We start from the raw sequence: 21,027 nt of genomic DNA, 5'->3' as shown, positions 1-21,027 counted from the left end.
AGAAACCCTAGGGTTGGTTAAACATGATGTTAGAATGAAAACCCGTTGTTACCCTACTTCAGAAAGGAACCTCGTTTAAACTACACTGGGCGGACTAACGCCGAATACTGCGACAAGAATAGTGTCGGCGCTACGGGGGGGGGGGGGCATTGGCCGGGCCTCGCCCCCCCAAATGAAAGTTGTGCCCCCCCTGCCAATTACCCAGTGATGATGTGAAAATATAGAATGTAAATTTGACAGCCCTAATGCTCATGCCCCCCCCCCGTGAAAACCGTAGGCCCGGCCGTCAGATTTGTTCTTGCGCCGACACTGGACAAGAACACGCAGCGGGGTCCGGTCCAGAATCCGACCTGGGGTCCGGGCTAAGCAGTCCGGTCCGGGATCCGATCCGTGGTGGTCTCCAGGTCATTCTGTTCACTGCTCTTTCTCACGATTTGTGCTCGACAAGTCGGTGTCCGATCCGCACCGGAAACCCGGTCAGCTCGACGCACGTGCGGAAATGCGTCCACCCAGTCTCCGAAGTTTTTATCTCTCCAAAAACTTTTATTTACCACCATTGTATTGTAGCGAATTCGGGGGACAACGCAACTACAGGAACTGCCGCGGCCGGGAAGCGAACCCGTATCGCCCGCACCGCAGGAGGCATCGCTAACCGCTCGACTAAAGGGTCAGACCCGCCAGCCAGCCAGCGGCCAGCGTTTCTTCTTATGCATGCACGTTACGGTATATTGTCATACAGGGGGAGAGTACAGCACAGTGGAGTTCAAATTCCATTCGTTTTAAGTATTTTCAGAGTTCAAATAAAATGTACTTTATTTAAAATATCGAAAGACTTTATAGCTTTTTTGTTCGTCGCATTTTCAATGAAGGTGCCATACTGCTGGGGTTCAGCAAGACATCGACGAGAGCAGGTTTGGGCTCGGACCATTTTGATCTGCCGCTGTGAAATTCAGCAGAAACGGAATCGCGCAGCGTGACGTTGCCGCGCGTCCCGCATCTCCAAGCCGGGGACGCACGTCCTATGCGCAGTGACGTCACAACACATGGCAGCGTCAGTGTTATTGGGCGCCTGTTTCTAAGCCCGGGACGTACCGCTGTATGGCGCGTTGTGGCGTTACAGTTAAAACACAAAACATTACACACTTGGACAACTGTCCATAGGACACGCTGCTAGACGGACACCGTGTCTGTACGTACAATGGCAGCCCGGTGGGTTGGACGACATGCTACCGGAGATGACGAGAAAATCCAGACTCAACAGAGAAGAGTTCCGCCCGCTTAGGAGTGCCCGTGTCGCTCGACCCGAAAGCGAATGCCCCGCCGGTAAGGCGGGAATCTGTTCGGAGCCAGCGTAGCGTTAGAGGTGGCGGGGTCTTGCTGCCGCTGCCGGACCAGCCGGTTTGAAGCTGAGCCTTTCGGGACTCGGGGACGGTTGCCCCGCTTTGTTCTGTGCTTAGTTCGCGTTTCTTCTTCTGGTACATCCCACAGGGACGCGCGCCCCAGATAACGCTCGTGCTGTCGGCGAGTGAGTTGACTCGGTTCAGCACAAAGGAGCCCGGCCGCCGCCCGGCAGCTGCGGGACATGGAGTCGTTTCAGAAGGTGGAGAAGATCGGAGAGGGGACGTACGGAGTGGTTTATAAAGCCAAGAACAAAGTCACGGGAGAGACGGTCGCCCTCAAGAAAATCCGACTAGACACGTAAGTGGCGGCTGTCGGCGGGCAGCTAGGCTAACCTGAACACACCAACCCGGCATGATCTCGCTCGCGCTCTCGCTCAGCCGAACCGGGCTTTCGCTCTACAGGTGGACATTCTGCTTCGAGCGTCGTCACGCCCCCCCCCCCCGTTAGCCTAAATCGGCATTACGTTTATAAATCAACTAATCGATATCTGGGACGGTGTTTGCAACTGTCAAACAGCGCACTTGAGTTGGTTAACATTTTCACGCGCCCAGCAGACGGCCGCGCTATCCGGTTGGCATATCAGAAGCAGCGGTAGCCCCGCCCTTCACTTGACAGTTGGCTCCGCTCCGACACGCTGACGGAGCCGTCTGAGCGCGCTCCCTCCATCAGCTAGAATTACTCGGAGCTCATAAGAGGGACCTTCTGCAGTCATGCCTCCCGCAGAAGGGGGTGGTCCACTCGCTGGCCTGTTGCCAGAGCAGGGCTTGGATGGATCTATATGTAGTATTAGCCAAGGAAACGTAAACTGATCATTTGAACACTATTGCGAGGCGAGCGAAGAAACCTCCCCACGCACCCACCGGTGTTTGAGCTGAGGTGTTTACAAATTCATCGTTTATTTTCTTACTGGTTGATGTCCGTTTAGTAATGTTTAGTTTATCTGCTAGGTCTTAACTGGTAACATCTATTTCAGCATCTCTGATATATTCTCTGCGCCATTGCACCTCTTATTTCACCTTCATAAGTCAATCCTTGTGTATACATGTGAAGATTGTTGTGTTGTAGTGTTGTTATTCTGTGTTAAGTACACTGAGAGAGCCACGAAACCAGAGACACATTCCATGTATGTGCACATGGCCAATAAACATGGACATGTTATTGGCCATGTGCCAATTATTCACATCCATGCGACACACATGGCCAATAAACATGATTCTGATTAACTGTTCTTCTTAACTTATAAAAATGTAATACAAGTAAAAATGGGCATTCATGAATGATAAGAACTGAACTGACCAGCAAAAAAATCCACAAAAGGCTAATTTTGTGGAATTGTTAACCAAACAAAAAGAAAACTAAATTGACCATAAAAGCCAAGTTTAATCAAATCCATATTCCACATTGTTATAAAAAGGGGATTGAATATTGATCTTGGATAATTTATTCTGCCATGTCTTTTGTTCAGGGAAACAGAAGGTGTACCAAGTACTGCCATTCGAGAGATTTCACTCCTCAAAGAACTTAGTCACCCAAACATAGTCAAGTAAGTACCAAATGGTAAAACTGTAGCTAATATGTTTCTAGGATTATCATGTTAATTTTTGTATGTCAGAGATTACTGTAACACACTGATGATCTGTTTTATACTTTTTCAGGCTACGTGATGTCATCCACACTGAAAACAAGCTGTACCTTGTTTTTGAATTCCTCCATCAGGACCTTAAGAAGTTCATGGACTCCTCCTCTGTCACTGGTATCCCTTTACCTCTGGTTAAGGTAAACATGAGGACTCTTATCCTGTTACAAACATGATACATACTATGTGTTTAATTTACTACCTGAATCAAAGAAAGGTGAGTCGGTTCATCTGGACACAACGTTTATTGAGTGAAACGTTTCATCATCATCATCTAAGTGACCTCTTCAGTCTCACCTGACTGCAGGTGTTCCCACCTTTATAAACAATACAGTGACATAACGACCCAAACCAACGACCAGTTTCATATGCAAATATGGTGTGACCATTAACTAGAGTTACAATGGTCATGTGTACTATGCACAGAGGATTTGGGAATGTTTTCAATCACAGCATTGTAAGATGGTGACAGATGTACTCTTAGACCCCCCCCTCCCCCCACCGGCTCAGGGGTGGTCGTTCCCTCATCAGATAGATGGCCTCTTTGACTCCCCATTCAAACCAGCGTTCTTCCCTATCAAGGATGGTCACATCCTCATCCCTGAAAGAGTGGCCACTGGCCTGTAGATGGTGTAGACTGTGGAGTCCTGGTCTGATGTGTTAGCTCTCCTGTGTTGTGTCATCTTCTTGGCCAGCGTCTGTTTGGTTTCCCCAATGTACAAGTCATTGCAACTGATTCAACTTTCTTTGATTTTCTTACCTGGATTTTTGAGCATACATAAAGACACCTTACGGACGACAAACAGAAATCTACATTGACATACTTTGTTCTGTTCATGTTATCGCTAGTGTGATATGTATACCTTTGGAAACCAAAAGGAAAATCAAACTGCCTTGTGAAGTCAAAGAAGGTTGAATCAGTTCATCTGGACACAACGTTTATTGACAGAAACGTTTCATCATCATCTAAGTGACCTCTTCAGTCTCAACTAACTGCAGGTACCCCACCCTTATAAACAATACAGTAGCATAACGACATAAACCAACGACCAGCTGACCATTAACTAGAGATTCAATGGCCATGTGTACTATTCACAGAGGATTTGGGAATGTTTGCAATCACAGCATTATAAGATGGCATTGTTAATTGTCACATCCATATTTGCATGTGAAACTGGTCGTTGGGTTTGGTCGTTATGCAACAGTATTGTTTATAAGGGTGGGATACCTGCAGTCAGTTGAGTGAATCAGGAATCAGGAACACATTATTTGTCATTTCACTTCATGTACTTGTGCACATGAAGTGAAACGAAATGCCGTTTCCCCCAGCCCACAGCAGTGCAACATACAGACAAAAACATATTCAAGAACTACAAGAACACACATATTCAAACTAACACATATGTCCAAACTAAGCAAAAAAAAAAAAAAATCACTGTCCAAGGGAACGAACGCCAGCCAGGATGAATGTCGGAACTGCCGGTCTGCATGGGTTAGCAGTTAGCTCCTTGGGCGCAGCTCCAGTCAAGGGCCGTGGACTCTGTGGCAACCAGACGAAGCAGACCAAGCCCTCCCAGCTGATCCAGTGCCAACTCTCCCAGCCAGTCACCCTTGACACACCTCCCCGCACTCCACATGACCACATCAAAAACACCGGTCAACGCCAGGTGAGGCTGCCGCCAGACCGCCCTCGGTATTATCGGAACTGCCGATCTGCATGGGCTAGCAGTTAGCTTAGCCTGCCCCGCTTCCGGATCCTGTCAGACCTCCGTCGGTGTTACCTCCTCAGGTGCAGCTCCGGGCAAGGCTGTGGTCCCTGAGCCCACAGTGCAGCAGACCAAGCTCTCGCCGCCAATCCATTGCCAGCTCTCCCAGCCAACAAACAAAGACAAAAATTTAGATGCAGACGTGGACATAGACACTGCATTGACGGTACTGGGTGAGCCCGCTGCAAATGTGAATTCGTGCCGCCATCTTCCCACAATGCAATGTATGCAACATATCTTTCAATAAACGTTGTATCCAGATGAACTGATTCAACCTTCTTTGATTTTCTTACCTGAGTTATTGACATGCCTTTGAATGACACTGAATTGCCCTTCTGGGATAAATAAAGTTGTCTGAATCTGAATGCCTTGTGAAGTGCAAGTGTATTCATATTACTTTTTGATTCTTACCCATGCAGAGTTACCTCTTCCAGCTGCTGCAAGGCTTGGCATTCTGCCATTCTCACAGGGTTCTCCATCGAGACCTAAAGCCCCAGAACCTCCTCATCAATGCCCAGGGGGAGATCAAGCTGGCTGACTTTGGTCTGGCAAGAGCCTTCGGGGTGCCTGTCCGCACTTACACTCATGAGGTAAGGTGTACTGTGAGTTTGCTTATGCATGTCAGTGGCTTTGTAAAGGCCCAACCCTTAACAAAAGAGAAGCGTGCCATAGAAGTCCCTTCAACTAATTTAAGGATAATCCCCCCTTTCTTTTAAAAAATTTTTTTTTTTTATACAACCTGGTCTTTTTTGGTTCACATAGAGGCTGGTGTAAAGCTCTGTCTGGCGGTGGTCCCAGGTCCAAAATCTACTAAATGAAGCTTGTGTGTAAAGTGATATTACTGATAGGCATGATGGGAAAAAACTACAAAAATGGGACCAAGTTTGTAAAAAAAATGTAATTACCTTTTAAGCAGAGTTCATTTGGAGTCAGACGAGGGAGATGGTTCCTGACTCGTCTTCAGGACTCTTGAGGAGTTTTCTTTTTTGTAAAGTATTTAATTACGTTCATCTGTTGTGCCAGGTCCAAAAACTCCCTGTTCAGATGGCTAGATGCCTGGCAGAATAGAAAACTACCACTATTCTGGGTCCTGAGGATGAGAGTTGTGAGCAGCAGAACTAGGGTGTTATGGAGACTTAAATTTCCAAAACAATCCCGGCAGCAGTAACCATAAGTTTGGAGCGAGAACTTCCACTGTTGCAGGAGCATTGAGAAAGCATTGATTTATAAAGGGACGTTGATAGTTGACATTTAACATTCAATTGTTAATATTGACTTCTTTCCGATTGCTGTCTTTGTGCACATTTCATATCAATTTTATCCTTATTTTGAGATGCAGTGCAACAATACGTTTGCTTGAAACTTGCCCTCATGTGCAAGTATTACACTTCAAGAATGTGAGTTTTACATGAGTGTTGTGGTGAGAAAACCCATGTTCAGATAAACTCAGTTAGGTAGGGTGATTGTTTTGTGTCTAAAAGGTCATTTGGGAACAATTAAAACAGTACTTTCACGGATGATCCGCTGTGGCGACCCCTAATGGGAGCAGCCAAAAGTAGCAGCAGTAGTAAAACAGTACTTTCATGCTGCTTTATTGATTTAAAAAACATTTTTTTTAGGTGGTAACACTGTGGTACCGGGCACCTGAAATTCTGCTAGGATGCAAATACTACTCCACAGCTGTAGACATCTGGAGCTTGGGGTGCATCTTTGCTGAAATGGTAACGCCCTCACCTTCAGCTTTGGAAAAAAAAACACTGTTGATTAAGAGGCTGAATTTAGTAATGCATCTTGCTAATAATGTCACTTTCTGGTTTCTTAAGATCACCAGGCGGGCCCTGTTCCCAGGGGACTCGGAGATCGACCAACTATTCCGTATCTTCCGCACTTTGGGTACACCAGACGACACCGTCTGGCCAGGTGTCACATCCATGCCAGACTACAAGCCATCTTTCCCCAAATGGGCTCAGCAGGATTTATCCAAAGTGGCGCCTCTTCTAGATGAAGATGGAAGAGATCTGCTTGGGGTCAGGAAAAAAAAATTGTGAAATATGCCTCTATATGATCCATAGAATTTCTGGTCCATTATCTTTGCATGTTGTGCAGAGTTATTAGTTATTTCATAGGCTTAGAAGGATGCATTTCTTTGCCCCGCACTCATTTCTGTAATGTCTGAGACCTAACCTTTTTGTAAATGTAGTGCATCACACGTGGAGCATCTCAGTTACATACCCTTGCAGTGCTCACAAAGTCCACATCATAGCTTTATACAGCTTCATTGTTGGAAAGTTGAATTTGAAACTGAATCCATTAGCTGAGCCCTCTACTGTAAAGGCAGTGCTCGGTTTGCTGGCTGCCCTTGACTTCAAATATGTACAAAGTACACCTGGGTCTAAATGAAAGCTACGGGTTTATGTATGGTCTCATGCCGTTAGGGGTCGCCACAGCGGATCATGTGTTTCCATCTCTTCCTGTCCTCTGCATTTTCCTCTGTCACACCAGCCACCTGCATGTCCTCCCTCACCACATCCATAAACCTCCTCTTTGGCCTTCCTCTTCTCCTCTTCCCTGGCAGCTCCATAATCAGCATCCTTCTCCCAATATACCCAGCATCTCTCCTCCACACATGTCCAAACCATCTCAATCTTGTCTCTTGCTTTGTCTCCAAACTGTCCAACCTGAGCTGACCCTATAACATACTCGTTCCTAATCCTGCCCTGCTCTTCATCACTCCCAGTGAACATCTTATCCTCTTCACCTCAACAGTACGTTCTAATGGATATTTAGCTCAAAAGTTAGCTGGTGTATACTTAGAGAATTGAGGAAAAAATGAAGGGCACACTGTTTTAAAGATAATGTTTCTATGTTTTTCTTGCAGCAAATGCTGAACTACGATCCAAACAAGAGGTTGTCAGCCAAAAATGCCCTTGTGCATGGATTCTTCCGTGATGTCACCATGCCAGTCCCTCATCTGCGACTCTAAGAATACAAAATGATTTTTTCAGTTTCTGTAAACGATCTCAAAGAACAAAGGATGTCCCAAGCCTCACTCGGTTTCCATTATTATAATGGACAGGGATCAGAGACACTACTGGACACGTTGTGTCTTTCAGTAGATCATCTCAAATGCTTAGGTCAACATGTAAGAAGTTAGATGTCCTGCAAGTTCTGGTGTTTTCATCCCCGATGTCGTGCTAGTAATGGATACTGGCCTGGAATTCTTCAGCATTATAGTTCTGCTTGCTTGTACTCCAGAAGCGGTTGTGTTGTGGCTGGAAGATGAGATGGAGCGCGTTCCAGAGTTTAGTTCAATCTTATCTATGTTGATTTTAGGGTGTCTGAACACAAGTAACTTTTAATTGGCTTTTAAACGAAGTATGACCAATCACACAGCTTTCTGGGGAAGTGTGAATGTGCGGCATCCTGTGTGATGGTCCTCTGCTTGCTGGTACTTTGTGATAGGCGGGGCTGCAGCGGCACAGGGAGTAGCGAGGTCTAGTCAACATGACATATACAGTTGTATTGTCAAACGCATGTGAGATTAGTGCTACAAATGTAAAAAGTTAATTCAGTGTTTGTAAGTTGTGTATCTTCTATTTAGACTGAAAACTCTTAAAGTGTTTGACTCTTTCTTAAAGTGGGGTTTTTGTTCTGGTGGTGTGAGACAGACGAAGGGGGAAGATGCAGGACCGGTAAGACCTCGAACATTCAACGTTCTCGTTAGTCTTTATAGGGTTACCCTATAAACTAAGGGTCATGTTATTATTGTTATTATTGTTATTCAGCTTTGTTGTGAAATGAGAAGTATTTGATTCATGTTAATGCAGATTTTAGAAAATATTTGCTTTCATATTGTTCTTACACTACATTTTATGTAAAACTTGTTCAGCTGTTTTTATAAATGCAGTCTTTACACATTAAAGTTTTTTTTCAATTCCCTGTGTTTTGTTTGATTCATTTGTAGGGTCAAGTTAAGGTGGTAGTTTTGTAATGAAATAAAAATAAAATTAAATAAAAAATTAAATAAAAGTGAGAATGAGGGCTGCTGCCCGTTACCACAGGTTTGAGCTCATTAAGTTAGAATTCACAGTTCAGTTTGAGCAAGGAACGCGGCATAAGCTGACCAGTCAGTAAAACTGAAGGACTCCATCTGCCAAGGAAGTTCGTATAGTGGAACAATATGAGAGTTTATTGGAATAAATCACACGACAAAATGACATACTGTTAAGTTTGGCCAAGTAAGAAAAGGAGTGTACGCAAGAATAATTCTTCTGTACAGTGCAAAAACAAAAATGTTTGGAATTTAGGATTGCAGATAGTGGGTTTCCAGTACTGACATGACAGTAATGTGACTGGACATGACATGACGACCGTGCTCGTAAGAAAAATCAACAGAAATGTGCAGGACTGAGAAATATTCAGTATGTACGACGAGAATAGAATTACATGTGCACTACAGTCTGAAAACACTGACGCCTTTGCACTTTTTGGAAATTGCAGAATTTCAATAAATAGTTAAAATAGAAGAACAGTTACATGTGTGCATTTCTTTGCACTGTTTGCAAAACAAACATAAAAATCTTAGCTTAATTCACAGACATTCTAAATGAAGAGCACAAGGAATAGTAAAAGTACACTAACTTGTGCTATATTCATATCTCCTGCACAGCAACATTACCCACACGTGCACATGTGCTACTGGGCAGACTGGACGGTGGAGACCAACATTGTTAATGTTTTATCAACATCTTGGCTAATGCCTCTTTTATTCATCCACATTTTAATCTTGTGCATGTACACCTTACATATGAAACCCAATATTCCTCTAAATTACCTTTATCCTTTTACCGATTCAAGACTCAACTTCATTGACATCGTGTCAAGCACAACGACATTGCAGGTATGTCGACCTCAAAATGGTGCATACATAACAGAGATAAGAAATACAAAAGTACAGTCTCGGGTCCGCGGTGGTGTAGCGGTCTAAGCCTCGGCTTTGTGTTGATACAGTTGCCCACTGGGTACAAGGGTTCGCGCCCCGGTCTCGTCAGATCCTACTATGGCCGGATTCGATGAAGCAGCAATAATTGGCAGCGCTGTCTTCGGGAGGGGGGTGGAGTCGGCTTGTGTTCGTCTGTGTGTGGGGAAAAGCAGTAGTTCGGCCTGGAGTCGCCTTGTCTCGGAAGTGGCGAGGCGTTTCCTTCCAGACTGCCGGCCGGAGAGATGCAGTTGGCGAACGCATGCAGTACGAGGCGTGGGTGTTTGAACTAAAAAAAATAGGGATAGATTGGCCACTAAATTGGGAGAAAAGGGGAAAAATCAGAAAAAAAGTACAGTCTAAATATAAGTGAAAAATATAAGCAGTATAAGATATACAATACAATACAGTTAACGATAAAATACAATTTACGAGGTGCAAAAACATCAGCAAAAATGCAGTGAAGGTGTGGTGGACAAAAATGAAGTGGTTTAAAGTGACGTGTGAGTAAATATATGCAAATATTGCACATGCCTAATGGTGGCAGCACATCAGCCTAATCAGACTGAGGAGGTGTCTTGAGTTCATGAGCCTGGCGAGAAGAGTTGAGAAGAGAAAAGCACTTACTACACAAAGTGCATCATATGTTAAGGACAGTCTGCTAAAGACCTGAACTTCATTCATCCCACAACAAAATCCCAGTTTATACAAGCCATGAATGCTCGTCAAGATGAGGTCTTCCAGAGACTGCACCATGAGTCTGCGTCAGAAAAATGATTGGAAGACAGTGCATCAAAGTGGCACCCGAAATGTAGGAACTGGTATATAAATGAGAAGGGCTACCAGTATGCTGAGAAGAAACGTCTTGCTGATGTGAGTGCAAGAGCAGCAGATTTGGCTTGATCCAGGATGCAGCTCCTCACACCATGTGGAACACTGAAATTTTGAAGCCAAGAAGAGGTGTTGTGTCATTTGCAATAAGCAGTGGCTGCGGGGAAAGGAGCCAACCTCCAAGGTCTCCACAAAAAAACAATCAAAAGGCCATTGAGGAGAAAGCAAAGAAGCTGGGCAGAGATGACGTATCGCTGAGACTGATTGGGCAAGGTCATGACATGGTTGCCAATAATATAGCCTACCACAAACCATGCATGAACAACTTCAAGGCTCAGCATGTTCATTCTGGAAAGCCAAGGCTGAACCTGTATACTGTTGCATTTAGTCGCCTCGTGGAAGAGCTGGAGGCTCCTCTTTTCCATGACCTGTCAGGATTCCTAATGAAATAATTGCATGACCATTACCGAGAAATTCTGAGGGAGCTTGGCATCAAAACTGCAGATCAGCACCAATCGATTACACCGACACTGAAGCTACAGCAACACTTTGGTTCACGTGTTTCAATCCTTAACCAGACACGTGGTTCAGGTTTCATATGTATCAGGCGTACCCCTGGGTGATGCCCTAGAGAAGCTGAGGTGACTAGAAGCAGATCATATGGATGAGAAATACCATGCACTGCAGCAAACGGCAAAGATTCTTTGAGCAGATTGTGTGAATTGCAAGAGGCAAACTCGTGAGAAGTATTTAATTGAGATATCCTCCACATCTGCTAATGACATGGTTCCTGACTCACTCTTTAAACTTCACAGCCATGCTGCTTAATGACGTAACTCAGTGAAGATGGAAGAGTCACTGTTGATCAGCCAACAGCAGAGAAAGCTATCATTATGTCACAGCATATCCTACAGCATGTTTCTGGGGTACCAACACCTATGGGCATAGCCACTTCCTACCACATATTCAGGCAGACACGTAGTAAATCACTAATTATGCTGGACAACAGGCTGGGTCTTGGGATCAGTTATGAATGTCTGCAGCGTCAGCTGACAGCACAGAGTGAGAAGGTCATGCAGCAGGTTGAAACTGATGGTGTTTACGTCCCAGAGATCATAACGAAAAACTGCAAGATTCCCCATGGTTTGCCATGGACAATCTGAACTGGAAGAAGACACTAGAGGTGGGAGTTTCAATGCCACCACTGCAATCACAATTGAAAACCAAGAGACCGAGAGAGTGCGGGAGGGCGCCAGCCTCCCCACTTCCACTTCTGACAGAAGAAAGTCTCTCTCTGGTGTTGCTGACCCACCTGCTCCCATGTGTCATATTTCAGCTAAAGACAGGCAAAGGTCCAGGTCACTTGAGCACATTGAGAAGCTGGAGAGTCTGGTGACTTCCTCAGATGGTACGGCTGAAGACCTGTTGCCTGTGTGGTACCAAGCAAGAATGGTTACAACTTCACAGTCGTTGGATGCGCCTCCAGATGCAGAAGCAGGACTGTCTGGCTTTTCTGCCTTCTGTGCAGACCTCCACTCACATAGACAGGTCAGCATCATTGGCTATCTTCCTCTCATCCCAGCATCTCCAACTGATCCTGCTGTCCCGAAAGAAGAGACCAAATGGCTGGTCAAGACATTGCATGCACGGGGAGACAAATATACTATCATCACTGGAGATCAGGCTACATATGAATTCAAGATCATCAGGGATGCAGGTGCAGAGGATCTTCTTGTTGCAGCTGGTCTGTGTCAGGAAGGGACTGCCAAGAAGATTTTTAGTAAGAAGGCTAACTATTACCAAACGATACATGCCCTCAAGATCCTCAGTGAGGCCATGTGAAGCCTGTACTGGGAAGCATTTGAGGCATGGGCAGCAGACAGAGAAACAGAACACTGGCAGTCACAGGTAGAAAATATCTTGAAGATGTTGTTTGACAAACACACCACTGCCACTCAGAAGTTAGAGATCATCCAGATGACACGTCCACAGTTATCAGTCCTGTGAGAGCAGATGTTGCTTTTCCAGGAATCACTGAATGAGCAACCAACAGCAGTTTTCTGGTCAATCTTCCTGGAGATGTCAAACATTCTCCACAGGTTTATCTACTACCAGCGAGAAGGTGACTGGGTAGGACATCTCTGTGAATCAGCACGAATGCTACCCTACCTCACTGCAGCAGGCCACTACAAATACGGACAGCAGTCTTTGCCTCTGTATTTGGCTGAGATGAAGAAACTGCCAGAAACAGCCCCAGAGGTACATGAAGCACTGATGGCGAGTGGATTTGTTGGGAGGAGAGCAGATGGCAATCACAATGGTGTCTCTCCTGACATGCTTCTGGAGCAGACTTATAATGCCGATGTCAAGGAGGCAAGTGGTCTGGATGGCATTACACTCAACCCTGCTGCCTGAATGAAGTGGGCCTACACAAAACCACTCACTGTAGCTATCTCTGCAGAGCTCAAGTCTATGCTGCACCTCCATTCCTCCAACCCACACCATGAATCTGGTTGGAGTCGTGTCACCAGGGATGCAGAGATGGTAGTCAAGGTCATGACAGCAGTAGAGACCAACCCGTTCACAGCAGCCACACCATCCCTGATCAACATATCAACTGGACAGTGTGCAGATTCCACAGTCAAGGACAACCTGACGAGCGTGAAAGTACTGGTTCTGAAGGCACTGTCTGAGTCACTGTCCAGTGATCAGAAGAAGGTAAGTGTTGTGAAGCTTATCACCTTCCACACACAAAACACAAAACCAAAGAAGTCCGGAGGGAAAATTTCTGCACCTGGCAAGAGCAATGAAGTTACTGCCCTTCTGTGTATGACACAGATCATTGCCAGTGGTGGAGAACTCAACATTGTTGACTTCAGGGGCAACCACGAGTGCAAAGACTTTCCACCATCCCTCTTCCAGGAAGATGGCAGTATGAGAACTGGTACCAAGGCATGCCTAGTGAAGATCCTGAAAGAGGAGACCAAAGTGACCAGCAACCCCGATCTGCCTCAAGATGACAAAAAGACAGCAGCAGTCATTGATGCTATGTGCGCCATACGACACTGGTCTTTTCACAAAGGTGAAAGATTTGGAACCATCACTGAGTGATACTAAAACCTGCTGTTGAATGATGTGCCTGCCGGAACTGAGATCATACTCTTCTGTTGTGACAGGTACAATGGACCCAGCTTTAAGTCAACTGAGCAGGGACAGAGATTTGCCTGATCAAAACCAGCCAAAGTATATGAAGTCAGTGAGCAGTACACAGCTTCTGATCCAAAGGAGTTTTTTTTTTTTGCCGTGTCAGCTAACAAAACAAACCTTCTGAGATTCCTTTGTGAGAAATGGTATGAGAATGTGCAACTGGAGCCTGCTCTTGGCCCAACTCATCTCTACCTGGGTGGTGGATTCAAAGAAGAGACGAAGAGTATGGTACTCACAGAGGGGTCTGTTATGGATGTTCCTGCTCTGGAGGCTGATACTAGGATGATACTCCACACCCTCTACAGTGTCCAGAATGAAGGAGTTGACAGAGTTGTCATCCATGCCAATGACACCGATATCATTACCATGTGCCTGTATTATGGTGCAATGCACCTCAGCAATCTACCAGAGCTGTGGGTCAGAACAGCCCAGAATGCATACCTGCCTATACATGACATGGTTGTGGCACTGGGACCTTCACAGTCTGAGTGGTAGAGATACCACTAGTTACTCATATTTCACTGGAAAGAAGGCATGGTTCAAGAGCAGCATGAGTCTGAACACAGCTGCACTTGAAGAGTTTGGTGAGAACCCCGCTGATGCCATAACAGATGACCTCCTCAACCAGGCACGAGACCTCACTATAGCTGTGTACACAACCACAGCTGATCACTTTGAGGATTCTGATCTGGGCAAACTGAGAACATACAAGTTCGTGAACAACAGATCAACGCTCTTAAAGCTACTACGACCCAACAGAGAACGACTTTCTCCTGTACCTGAAAAGGGCTGCTCTGGCAACCATCATTAAGAAGAATGCACACACCGCCAAACCAGAAATTCCCTCATGCACAGAATTTGTATGGTCTCTGGATAATGGAAATGCAGTTCCGGTTCCATCTATACAGCCAGCCCGGCCTGTGTCGATGAACAAGACAATCTCATGTGGATGTGCCAAAGGCTGCCAGAAGAACTGCTCCTGTGCAAAGAAGGCAGTTCCATGCTACGTAGGGTGCCGTTGCCAGGGACTGGCAACCAAATGCAGCAGGATACACACTGCAACAGTTGAGAGCAGTGACAGCAGGAGTGACTCAGAAAATGACTAGAAAGCAAAAACTTGCACAGAAAAGCTGCTATGGCACTACCACGGATACCAGAATTTGTTGTAATATTGGACGTTTATATTCAGTGTAGGTTACGTGTTTAAAATGGCAATCCCGTTTTCTAGTTCTGGCCAAGTGAAGGATTATTTTGTGTTCAACTTCTGTTAATTCTGTGTCATATCTGCTGATGGGCAATGTCAACCTGTAGTTAATAACCACGAAGAAAGTATCAAAGTGAAATGTTTTGCTGCCAGGAATTTTGTTTCTTTCATTATCAAAATAGGATATTTTTCGTAAAAAAAGAGACATTGATTTGCACAAATAATAGCAGCGTATTAATTTGCCAGTAACAGCTTAATACTTAAATTCCCAGATAAGTTTAACTCAGTTTGGTTTGATCTATAACACATAATACCTTCAATTAAAGGGTGGCGCAGAAACCGTGGCGGCGATCGGCAATGTTCGCTGCCTGTAGCTTTCCTGTAGCTAGCTGACCAGGTTGTCCACCCAGGGTAGGATCCTAGAAGGTCCTAGATATCATTTCTGGTGCACAACCTTTTACAACATTCCGTCTCTGTAAAACCCCTTTGCCCCCTGAATACTAGTGTGTTTCTAGGACAGCGCAATGAACTTCACGAAGGAAATGACGCGACCTACACGTCATAAATACTGACATTACGCGCGCACGATCACGCCCAAATTACGAGTCCATGGTCATCCAAAGGAGTTGAATCAAGTGCAACTGGACTATACCAAGTCCAGTTGCATTTGATTCAACTCCTTTGGATAACCATGACCTGAATGAATGAGAACATTCACAGACGAGTCCATGGTCGTTTTAGGTAGATCTTATCGTAACTCTTTTGTATGATTGATCTAAAACTAATTTTAATACAAATATATGCAATTTTAGGAGAATTCAGGGAGCGGCAGGTCTGTATCCCCCCCCCCCCACACACACACACACGCACTAAATTATTAAACTTTGAAAATCCAAAAACGGTCATAACGACCGTCTTGGTCGTTCTAGTTAGAGTCATATCTAGTTATATACAGAAGTCACTCCGGTAGGCTTTGAATTTTTTTTCAGTCAGTTTTCCTGTTGCCAGTTTGAAGGCGTGATTTCTGACGGGACACCGGTCTGTGGTGTGGATAATAGTATGAAGTCATGGTTCTAGGAGTAGATGTATATGTACGTGCTGAGCCGTGGCGCTCGTCTTTCTGTGCGTTGAACACCTCCAACCACCAGAGGGCAGAAAAGGTCCACTTCTAGATTGTGTTCCATGTCTGCGTCAGGTAGCGTTCTAGCAGAACGTGTTTCAGTCTTAAGTGATCATAAGTTTAAAAACAATAATACGGAGAACTGTTGTGATTATGGACCACTACTAATTCATGCGAAGCAAGCCATGGTGCTCCACTGTCTTGTCTTCCGTATCAGCATTCGTTTTTAGTGAGGGCATTAATTCAAGTGGACTTGGATCGAATAGTCTTTTTGTTTAATTTTGTTTTCGTCTTTTTTTGTTTAATATAAAATATTTTCCTCACATGCTGATGGTATTGCCACGAGCCCCGAATATTCCACAAAGCCCACATAGTTTCATTAGTGTCATTATCAGAAACCACCAAACGGTCCCATCTCTCTAGAGGTGTTGGCTTGTTTCTATGGCCTGACGGTAGCTCTCTCGGCTCTCTCCACCCACCCTTTCTCACTGCTCTGCTCTCTCCACCACCTTTTCCCTCTTCTCTGCTCTCTCTACCCACCTTTTCAGCTCTCTCCACCCACGTTTTCCCTCTGCTCTGCTCTCTCCACCTACCTTTTCTCTCTGCTCTGCTCTCTCCACCCACCTTTTCTCTGTTCTGCTCTCTCCATCCACCTTTTCTCTCTGTTGTGCTCTCTCCACCCACCTTTTCTCTCTGTTCTCTGCTCTCTCCACCCACCTTTTCTCTCTGTTGTGCTCTCTCCACCCACCTTTTCTCTCTGCGCTGCTCTCTCCACCCACCTTTTCTCTCTGTTCTGCTCTCTCCACCCACCTTTTCTCTCTGATCTGCTCTCTCCACCCACCTTTTCTCTGTTCTGCTCTCTCCATCCACCTTTTCTCTCTGTTGTGCTCTCTCCACCCACCTTTTCTCTCTGTTCTGCTCTCTCCACCCACCTTTTCTCTCTGCTCTGCTCTCTCCACCCACCTTTTCTCTGTTCTGCTCTCTCCATCCACCTTTTCTCTCTGTTGTGCTCTCTCCACCCACCTTTTCTCTCTGTTCTCTGCTCTCTCCACCCACCTTTTCTCTCTGTTGTGCTCTCTCCACCCACCTTTTCTCTCTGCGCTGCTCTCTCCACCCACCTTTTCTCTCTGTTCTGCTCTCTCCACCCACCTTTTCTCTCTGATCTGCTCTCTCCACCCACCTTTTCTCTCTGCTCTCTCCACCCACCTTTTCTCTCAGCTCTTCTCTCTCCACCCACCTTTTCTCTCTGATCTGCTCTCTCCACCCACCTTTTCCTATGTTAAGTGAATGTGTGACGCCCAGCTCAGTGATTTATTCTGGAGCTAGGCCCACGGGGACGCTGGTTTGTCAGGCAATCAATTTGGACCAATTAGAGTTTGGTTCTGAGTGTGTCGCGTTCAGTATGACGTAATGATGGTGGTGGTATAATGATTAATATGATGATATAATCTGCTCATGTTACACGTGTGCGTAAAGCTTTACCTTTACTCAAGCAAAGTCCATCTTTTATATTGTCAAGCCTTAAAGATTTGTTTTTTCCTAGAGGAAAACTCAACAGAGGTGCTGTGACGTTTGATGCATGGCGTTGGTGTTCTTCTCAACAAGTGTGGAGTAACATGGACTGGTGGTGTCCAGCCTCAGACCTCTAACCGCCGTCTGTTTTGTCAGGTACTGCTGACTTGGAACTTGTTGCATCATCATTCGATTTCCATTTTAGCGTCAGGTTTTTTTCTCCAAGGCCACTGGCTGGGTGATGTTGGTTTCTGGGATGTCACAAGCCAGCATCAACTGCAGAGGTGGTGCAACGTTTCTCAGGTGGTCCCTTTATTATAAAATATGAGATTACAACAACCACTTACAAGGTATCGAGTCCAGCTTACCAAAAGGCCACTGCGCAACCAACCCACAGCCTTTGCCTAGACGAAATGTCAACTAATAAAAACAAAATATGAATTCAAAAATTTTTTTTTAAAATAAATAATGAAGTGTAGTTGCAAACTGAAGGAAATCCAGAGAACATCAGAAGAAAATATAACTGAGATAATGTAATTATGTCGTAATGGAACAAAGCAAAGGTCTACACGTTCGACAAAAAATCGAGTTGGCATTGAGGTAGCAAAAAAGGAATAAGCATGAATGAAAATATAATTTTCCTTCACACAGCCCGGTTTTTAACAGATAATGGTCTATGGTGACTCTGTATTCATTGCTCGCTGCAAACAGGCTGCAACTAAAAAGAGGCATTACCACCAGGAGCTGAAGAAAGAACAGCCTGGGACCATCAAACAGTCTTACTAAACACCAGTGTCCGTCTGGATGGTGAATTCTGCCCCTCGACTGGAACAGTGAGCGGGTTCATAAGATACTGATCGATTTATCCCCTCTGACCCCGCTCGCACCCTCCTGGAAGACTTCTTGAGAGGCTCTCCCTGCTGAAGGATAATGAAGAATGACAGCACAGAGACGGCTCTGGATACCATGGTAATTCTACCAGAGCAGGGACACCATCTCCCCCACCACCCCCTAGGAGGGAGGGAGGGAGAGAGCAAGACAGAGAGAGAGCGAGAGCGAGGCAGATTTTTTTGATTTTTCAAAAGCACATTTATTCAGTTTACATTCCAGTCCAACAGCTGCTATTCAAACGTATTCATCGTATTGTAATCCAGCTCATAAAATGGGGAAAAAAAAGAAAAGCAGAAGAAGTCTCACTGAGTAGATTTATAACAACAAACAGGTTTTAAACTCAAGTCAACACTACTTGTATAGCCCAACATCACAAACACAAATTTGCCTCAAGGGGCTTTACAGCAACACAACATCCTGTCCTTAGACCCTCGCATCGGATAAGGAACAACGCCCTAAAAAAACCTTTAACGGAGAAAAAATAGGAAGAAACCTCAGCGAGAGCAACAGAGGAGGATCTCTCTCCCAAGTCGGACAACATGCAATGGATGTTGTGTTTACACAACTTACATAAAATAAATAAATAAATAAATAAATAAATAAATCACATAAGCCAACAATACAGCCAGGACTCACCCTAGTTACACAAATTAGAAATAAAACCAGGTCTTCATCATCTCCCACTGAGCACAATACTCCCCCTGTTGCCATGTAAGGCTGAAAGCCTCTTAATTGTCCACCATTTTGTAGTAGGCATACTCCCCACCCTGAGCCGAGCCTTCAGCAGGTTCTTTAAAAACGAGCACAGGGTCTACACAGCCCACCGCCCGGGCCCGGTTCTTACGGCTCAGCCAGATAGCTAATTTGGCAGTTGCTGATATAAAATTTATAATTGTGTGCATACCTTTCTTCCTGGCTAGGTATTTGGAACCATACACAAACAACTGAAAAGAAAAAGCCTCCCCCGAGCCCCATAATGAGCCCCTTAACAAATCAAACACACTCAGCAACCTAGGACACCGGGCAAATAAATGCATTCAGTTTCACACTGTGAACAAAAGAGACACGCCTTCCTGTGATCAGGATCCAGGTGTGCTCTGTGTCTGTTCGTGGCTATCGCTCTGTGAACAATCCTCCACTGGACGTTAACTAACAAATTTTCAACAGGTAGGTTGTACAGGGACCGTCAGCAGCCTTTTGCGGAAGAGCCTGGGCCAAAAAACTCTGACCATCTCAACGCTTTCATGGCCTGCAGAGGCTGAAAGTGCCTCACCTTCACACACAGGATGTAAGTTGACTTTTTTTCCCCAGGTTCTCAAAGTTGTCCAGCCATAGGGTCATGAAAGAAAGGAGTTGGCCCTCCACCTCCTGCCACTCCCCCACATTAGGAGAGACAGTCAACTGTGGAAAGCTATAATCCACATCAGTCCTCCCAATGGCCAGCTAGCTCACGGTTCTCCATCATAAATGCCCCCAGGTATTCTGGAAGCGACGCAAACACCTCCTCAATAATATGACTCAAAAACCTGGGTCTGACTTTGGTGCGTTGCTGCAGGGTCCCCGTGAGCGGCAGCAGATGTCCCAGCTTTATACATTTGGCCTCCTTCAGAGAAGATCTTATGCTGGCTGAGGACCGGATCCAGGCCTTAATGAAGTTGTTGCAAAACAGTGGCTCCTCAAACAGCCACAGACCAGCCATAGCAGCAGGCTCCCTGGAGGCCTTCAGGATCTTCCATGCATCCAGAACAGATGTATAGAAAGGCAACAGGCCTGTGAGAGGTTTGTCCTCCAGCCTCAGCAGAAACAGTTGCTTACTGTACCCTAGAAGACCAGCTGCACAGTAAAATCCTGAGTGTTAATTTAACTTCCTGAGTGTTAATTTAACTCCGAGAGTTAAACACTCAGTTTTTATTGTGTCTGCATGATGAGCTTGCCTGTGTCTAGCCACCGCACACCATAGTGATAAAGCAGTCTCTGTGCAGTCTTCAGCCTAAAGGCCATCACTCAAGAGGCAATGCCCACAAGACCCTGTTCTCCTTCTTCCACTGGCAAATATAAGGCAGGGGCTCAGATCCAGTGCTGCCCTGACCAGAAAAAGTTCACTATGGCCCGCTGAACATCTTCAATCAGGCCTCTCGGTGGAGGTAGAACAATCAGTCTGTGTCACAGTGTCGAGGCAACCAAAACTCGATCCCTATAAGACAGCTGGGGTTGGCAACCATTTCCATTTAGACAACTTGGCACGCACTTTCTCCATCACCCCCCTCCCCCAATTCTGCCTCTGATAATCCTCTGTGACTAAAAATACCAACACCTTTATCCCTCTCCTCCCCCACTGCAGACATGCAGGCAAACTGGGTGCTTTCCTCTCTCTCCACTGTCCTACCTGTAAGGCCCCACTTTTTGCCCAGTTTACTTTTGTAGATGAAGCCTTCTGATATAAGCCCAGACTGTCCTGTAGTTTCTGCACATCCCCCTAAT

At 45.4% G+C, this 21,027-nt stretch overlaps 1 protein-coding gene across 2 annotated transcripts; it reads left to right on the top strand.

The window, feature by feature from the left end:
* Positions 1-1,292: 1,292 nt before the first annotated feature.
* On the top strand, positions 1,293-8,739 carry cdk2 (cyclin dependent kinase 2). Of its 2 annotated transcripts, XM_056272945.1 has the most exons (8): positions 1,293-1,323; positions 1,489-1,698; positions 2,867-2,944; positions 3,057-3,177; positions 5,223-5,393; positions 6,423-6,524; positions 6,627-6,830; positions 7,682-8,739. In XM_056272945.1, exons 2-8 carry the CDS (start codon positions 1,583-1,585, stop codon positions 7,784-7,786), a joined length of 897 nt encoding a protein of 298 aa, XP_056128920.1. In that variant the 5' UTR covers positions 1,293-1,323; positions 1,489-1,582; the 3' UTR covers positions 7,787-8,739. The 2 variants fall into 2 exon arrangements, with proteins under 2 accessions (XP_056128920.1, XP_056128921.1); XM_056272946.1 differs by lacking the exons at positions 1,293-1,323; positions 2,867-2,944 and having other exon boundaries at positions 1,375-1,698.
* The last annotated feature ends 12,288 nt before the right edge of the window (positions 8,740-21,027 follow it).

This window comes from Lampris incognitus, chromosome 2 (assembly GCF_029633865.1).
Source record: "Lampris incognitus isolate fLamInc1 chromosome 2, fLamInc1.hap2, whole genome shotgun sequence".
Classification (NCBI taxonomy): Eukaryota; Metazoa; Chordata; class Actinopteri; order Lampriformes; family Lampridae; genus Lampris; species Lampris incognitus.
Note: the sequence above shows the minus strand (reverse complement) of the source record. Positions and strands in the feature narration are given on the sequence as shown.

Coding starts and splice junctions, on each gene's coding strand:
- cdk2 (XM_056272945.1), top strand. CDS start 1,583: ATGGAGTCGTTTCAGAAGGTGGAGAAGATCGGAGAGGGGACGTACGGA. Junction 2,945..3,056: donor AGTCACCCAAACATAGTCAA/GTAAGTACCAAA, acceptor ATACTTTTTCAG/GCTACGTGATGTCATCCACA. Junction 3,178..5,222: donor TCCCTTTACCTCTGGTTAAG/GTAAACATGAGG, acceptor TTACCCATGCAG/AGTTACCTCTTCCAGCTGCT.